General features: G+C 44.4%; 1 protein-coding gene across 1 annotated transcript in view; it reads left to right on the top strand.

Moving 5' to 3' along the window:
• The window catches only part of ATG10 (autophagy related 10), a 57,561-nt gene extending 52,175 nt beyond the window's left edge, over nt 1-5,386 (top strand). Inside the window, exons 5-7 of the mRNA XM_014309467.2 lie at nt 2,870-2,967; nt 3,233-3,346; nt 3,713-5,386. Coding sequence (XP_014164942.2) covers nt 2,870-2,967; nt 3,233-3,346; nt 3,713-3,725 — 225 coding nt within the window. The 3' untranslated portion in view covers nt 3,726-5,386. The remainder of the gene's footprint in view (nt 1-2,869; nt 2,968-3,232; nt 3,347-3,712) is intronic.
• Nucleotides 5,387-6,180: the final 794 nt, after the last annotated feature.

Below are 6,180 nucleotides of genomic sequence, written 5' to 3'. Positions count from 1 at the left end.
ATCCAATGTGACTGTGTTCACAGGGGCTCTTGGATGAGGGCAGAGACGAGGATCTGACTCCATGTTTCAGAAGGCTAGTTTATTATTTTATGATATATATTATATTAAAAGAAAATTATATACTAAAACTAAAAGAATAGAAGAAAGGGATTTCATCAGAAGGCTAGCAAGGAAAAGAAAAGGAATGATAAAATCTTGTGACTGACCAGAGTCCCAACACAGCTGGACTGTGATTGGCCATTAATCAGAAACAACCACATGAGACCAATCACAGATGCACCTGTTGCATTCCACAGCAGCAGATAATTATTGTTTTTCTTTTCCTCTGAGGCTTCTCAGCTTCTCAGGAGAAAAATCCTGTCAAAAGGATTTTTCATAAAAGATGTCTGTGACACCTCCCAACCCAAACCATTTCAGCACTCTGTGATTAATTTTCAATCTATCCCGTGGAACATTTTGTGTCTTGCATCCATCTCTCTCTCCCAGGTTTTTTTAATGGGAGGGGTTGAGGCAGCAGCTACAGCAGCAGGCACAGAATATCCTCACACATCTTTCCTGCATCACCTAGAGGAGAGAGGTCTTTCTACAGAAAATAAATGAAGCAACATTTTGAGCTTCCCAATTCAGCAGAGCTGGTGCCTGCCTGTGAAAGTATTCCTTGCCTATCCCAGCTGGGTCAGACTCAGAGGGATATGCAGATGTGTGATGGATTCCAGCGTGTGGTGCTGAACACGCGCTGCTGTAAATCAGCCTCATAGCTGGATGGATCCAAAATCATAGACAGATCCAAGGAAATAATGCCGCTGATTTCAAATAAACCGTGTGTCAGAGTCTTACTGCCCAGAAGAGTTGTGGGCAGCCTGCAAATGGGTTCTTGCAGTACAACGCCAGTGAGTGCTTGTGGGAATTGACTTGAAACTCTCACACTGACTGACTGACTGGAAAAAGATTAATTGTAAACAAGAAATAGATGATTCTTACATATTGTTTGTACTGTTTTGGTGGTTTTTCTTCATGAAGCCCCAGTAGGACTGTGTATTTTTGGTGTAGCTGGCACAGGACCAGCCTAGATGAAGGGTGGAATTGCTGCCCTAATGTTTTGCTCAGGTTTATATTTCAGTGTATGTGGAATGTCCTCGTTCTGCCAGGTAAGTGCAGCAGGCAGTGAGCTAATGCTAATGAAGCTGATGCAGCACAAACTTTCATTCATTTTCACCCTTCTGACAGTGTTTGAGAAGGACTTGGGGTTCATCCCACCACAGGCACCTCACCCTCTCCCAGGGCAGGCTGGGGGCTTGGCAGTGAGAGGCTCTGTAGCCCATTACCAATTCTGAAATCATCCAGGGCTTTGATAACTCCTGCATTTTTATTGGCAGCTTCCTCACGCTGCCTCCTCAGAGCTGCTGTGTCAGTGGTTTAACCTTGAGTGCACATCAGAGCCTCACAGGATGGTGCCATTGTCTGCAGGATTGGGAAGGGAGCATTTGACTGAATCAGAGTGTTTTCCCTGATGCTCCACAAGCTTCTCATCCTCACCTCAGCCTTCCCCCTTTTTAAAGGCTGCTCCTTAATGGCTCTTGGCTCAGCATTTCTTTTGATTTCTTGTACTTCTGTGGTTTTCCTGGGAGTGTGTGACACATTCCTGTCCTGAGTAGCATGAAATTCCTGCATTTGGGAATGTTTTCAGTGTCACTCTGTTGTCATGTAAGAAGAGGAAGGACTAAAAGAAGAAAGATGTAGAATGTAAAGGTAATAAACTTTTAAGAAGTCAAATCTGGCCTCCATGTGTCACTCACTGGTGGTTTGCTGTAGCAAGGAGTGCAGGGCAAAATCAAAACCTGGGGGTCAGGATGGTTGGGAGTAACTTTAGGCTGAATATTCAGCTTTGGGAATTGTCTTCATGTCTTGTTAAGGGAGCTGAGTCACTTAAACCCGGGTTACTTCTCTCTTTCTGGGAGTTTGAGAAGCTTGCTGAAATTTTTTGCACAATTTTCTTTTTTTACTTTGTGTAATAGTTTTGTAAATATTATTAGCTATATACTTTTTTTGCTGTCTTTAAGGTATACCATTGGTACAATCCATGTATTTTCTGGAATTGTTTGGAGGCCTAAGTTTATTTGAGCAGAATATGAAAAGGGGGTTTTAATTCAAAATATTACTCTTTCTCAAAGAAAAACTGCAACAATTCACTTTTGACAACAGCAGATGGTAGCATTCTTATGCAAGTTATCTGTTTGCAGTGTGAAACAAAGCTTTCTGAACACCCTTTTTTTGTATATTCTGAAGCTTCTGGGAGTTTTTTCAAGTTCTCTCAGACATAAAGGGATTGATCCTCATGGGAACATTTTCAGCACCAAGTGGAAGTTGAAGCCACCTTGAGGGCACTTCCTTCTCCCTTCTTGCTGCCTGTCCAAACAGAGCCATGTGTGTTTCCCAGCACCAGCCTGAGAAGACACGAGGGCTCAGGGTGGTGGCAGACCTTTTTTCCTGAGGGGAATGGGTTTTCTGTGTTACATTTGCTCAGACTGTGGTTTGCACAGTAGCTTTGCCTCTCCACAGCCAGTTAATGCCAATACAGTAACTGGAGTTACTTCCTCAAACCATTACGTTTTAACTAAAATAGTGGTGCAGCCTGGTTGCTGATTTTATTTCCCTTTTAACAGAGGAGAATATATATTATTGATGTGTAATGTATACAATATATTTTAATTTGTCATGACTGTGATAGGAAGAGCAATGTGAGCTGAGATTCTGAAGTGAGAGAAATTGCACCAGGGGCTGATTGCACCCTGCCTGGTCTTTTCCAGATGCACGTGATGAGTTTTGTGTTTTTCCCTTCCATGACAAAGCAAATTCTGTTCCCTCTTAGGAGCACCCCATCCTCGGGCAGCCTTTCTTTGTCCTGCACCCCTGTCGAACCAATGAATTCATCTCTGCTGTGCTGAGAGGCTCACAGGAGCACCACAGGTGAGGGGCTCTGCTGGGCTTTCTGCAAGGCAGGTAAAGTCAGTCAGCTGCAGGGTGGAAATGGACAAAGCTACTTCCTTAGTGCCAGCAGAATAAGATTTCTGTGTTGTCACTTCAGGCTTGAAAATTAAAATACATTTGTGATAGGAAAAATGGAGGAACAGCCCCATCTGAAGTTGTTTTGTGACTGTTGAGTCTGTCTGTAATTCAGAAAAAGCTGGAATAATACAGTTATGGTGCTTTTTTGTGGTTTTTTTTTCCCTAGACACATAAATTACATCACACTGTGGCTCAGTACTGTAGGCCCAGTTGTGGGCCTGAATCTGCCTTTGAGTTATGCAAAAGTGGCACCTGAGCAGAGCACAGCTGTGGCTGAAAGGTAAGAGAAAAGGACATCATCCTTTCCTCTCCCACCCTCCTGCTCCAAAGATCAGATGGATAAATGGCAGAACCATTTCCTCCTCCTTTGAAGCTTTTGGTTAATTTAGGAGTCACCTTTCAGTGTTTGGTTACCTGCCTGCCCTGTTGCCTCACTTTGCAATGAAGATTTGTGCAGAGAGAGAGGTGGTCAGCCCATTGCTGACAGCCTTCCTGAGTCCAGAGGGCTCCTGAGCTCCTGGGGTCTCTCTCAGGTGTGGAGAAGTGTTCTATATTTATTCCCCCAGCACAAGGTTAGGCATCTGGCATAACTGCTGCAAGGATTTTGATTTAACTCCTTTTTCTGTGTTTGCTGTCTTGTCTCCAGGGCCCTGAGCTGAAGGACTGGGAGTGGTTAGGCTGTGACAAAGCTGCTGCAGACTTCCCTGGGGGTGAAATGGAAGGGTCCTTCCTGGCTGCTCAGCCATGCCAGACTGGAAATGGTTGCCTCATAGCTCTTTCTGTGGCCAGAGCTCACCACTGATGAGCTGGGAATTGGCTGCAGCTGTGGGAGCACCTCCCCAGCACCACCCAGGCCTGACCTCCCTTGAAGTCACTCATCTGCTGAGGCTGCACACAGCTGCAAAAGCCAGAGTTGCTGGATCTACTGAACTTACCGCTAGAAAATCTGCACCATCTGTGGGGCAGAACAAGCCATATAGAAAAATGCTGGTGGGATGTGGTGTGAGTGTGTGGAACCAGGGTGTGGGCTGAGACTGGGAGCCACCTTCTCCAGCCCGTGTTCCCCAGCACACAGAACATCCTCATCCCGGGAATATCCCCCACACATCACACCTCAGGGAGCAAAGGGGGTCGGGGCTGTCCCACACAGAGCCCTTGGAGCCTGCACGGAGTGAGCAGGTCCAGCTCTGGAGCTCGGGAGCCTGGAGCAGCCCTGTGGGAACATCTGGCTCTGCCCTGCTCTGCTGCCTGCCAGGGAAGCTCTCCATGCCCCTGGGAGCTGCTGTTGTTCCCAATCAGTGCTTCTCCTTGTAGCTGTGGTTGTTCACAGGTTTGCTCCCTACCCTGCACTGCTGCTGCAGCCTCCCCTGACAGCTGTTGGGGTTTGGGGATTGCGTGGTGGTGCTGCCACGGGGAGCAGATGATGAGGAATTCCCCAAACACCCATCCTGGCTTCTCTCCCACTCCCATTTTGTCTGCAGTGTAAAACAGAGTCTGAGCAGCTGACACTGGAGCACAGATTTCACCCTGTACATTCAGCAGCTGTCACTTGCACGCAGTGTCTAGGGTGAGCCACGTCAGAGCTGGGATTTCAAATTTCCAGATTCTCTTTTTTCAAATTATGTTTATAACTTCCATTACTTGCCATTGGCGGACAGGGAATACAGAGTGCAGTCCTTCAAATTCCCTGGGCGCAGAATTTCTTTGCCAGACATTTGGAATTAATAATGAAAGCACATAGTTTATTTTGTTCTGTGTCATATCAACCTGAAAAGCCATTTTCCCCATGCAAGATTTACAAAATATGGCCCGCGGCTACATTGATTTTTTTTTAACACTTTTGGTAACACATGCTTGATAATTGCATCCACAGCCCATTTTTAAATCTAAGTGAGACTTAGACAGGAGGAAGAGCCAACAAAAAGAGGTAACAGCAGGTTTAGGAGCTGTTAAATGTTCACCCCTCCTCTGTCATCTTCACTTCTGATACCCTGGAACAGTAGAAGCACTTAGCCTTCAAAATGTGGAATTTATATGTAAAGGAAAATAAATCTTCTTATTTTACATGGAACAAGTCTCAACAGCCATTGCTTTTCTACCCTAATTCACCATATGCAAAGAAGAGGATTATTTGACCAGGCCATTACATTGGGCTCAAACAATGAGGTGACAGTGCTGTGTCTCATCAGTATCAATGCTTCCCTCAAATTTGCCTGGAAAACCACAATTCAGCTTGGCTAGTAGAAATACATGGAGATTAGATAGAGAAACAAATACAGACTAACATAAATATTTGGAACCAAGGAGATAAATAAGCCCATTTGGATATCTCCTTTTTAATGGCTGAGGTGAGAGGTGGGCAACCAATTTCCTGTTTACATTTATGCCTTAATGACTTAGGATATCTTAACTGAATTTTTATGCAAGAAAATTATATATATATATATTTTTAAATCAAGTGAATTGTGGCACTGTTTTGTGATTATATTTTATGTCGTGATTCATTATTTAGTTAAACTATTGAAGATCCTTAGACTGAGCTTGGGTTTTGTCTACATGCATTGTCTGAACTCTTGCATCCTACCCAGGAGAAAATTTCCAGTTTAGATTTGTAAATTTGCTCAGTTGTTCATCTTTGCTAAATTCGGAAGACACATCAGGGGAGGTTCTTTGCTTCTGGGGACTTCTGTAAGATATGCCAGTCTCATACCTGCCCTGGGTTGCCAGAATCATCAAGATGAATTAATTTTATGTGTTCACCTAGGTCAGAAAATGTGTTTTTCTGGCGAGTGCAGTTGGTAGCCACGTACATAATCCCTCATTTGTGTCAGCATGACCAGGTAAGAATTTAACCCCCTGCCAGGAGATTTGAGGTTGCCTGGCTTTGCTCACTAACAGGAGCATTCCTTTCCAGGCAGGAAATGTGGAGCTACTTAATTACAGCTAAATACAGCCAAGTAATCAGTATCAATTCTTGCTGCAACTCCATGAATTTCAGCGAAACTTTCTCAATAACTTTTTTCCCCCCTCCCTCTTTGCTGTGATGATGGTTTCATGAGTCTGTTTGGACATCTGTATTTATATTGCACACGTATAAATTCAGTGCCAGCACAA

Source organism: Geospiza fortis, unplaced genomic scaffold (assembly GCF_000277835.1).
Source record: "Geospiza fortis unplaced genomic scaffold, GeoFor_1.0 scaffold43, whole genome shotgun sequence".
Classification (NCBI taxonomy): Eukaryota; Metazoa; Chordata; class Aves; order Passeriformes; family Thraupidae; genus Geospiza; species Geospiza fortis.
Note: the sequence above shows the minus strand (reverse complement) of the source record. Positions and strands in the feature narration are given on the sequence as shown.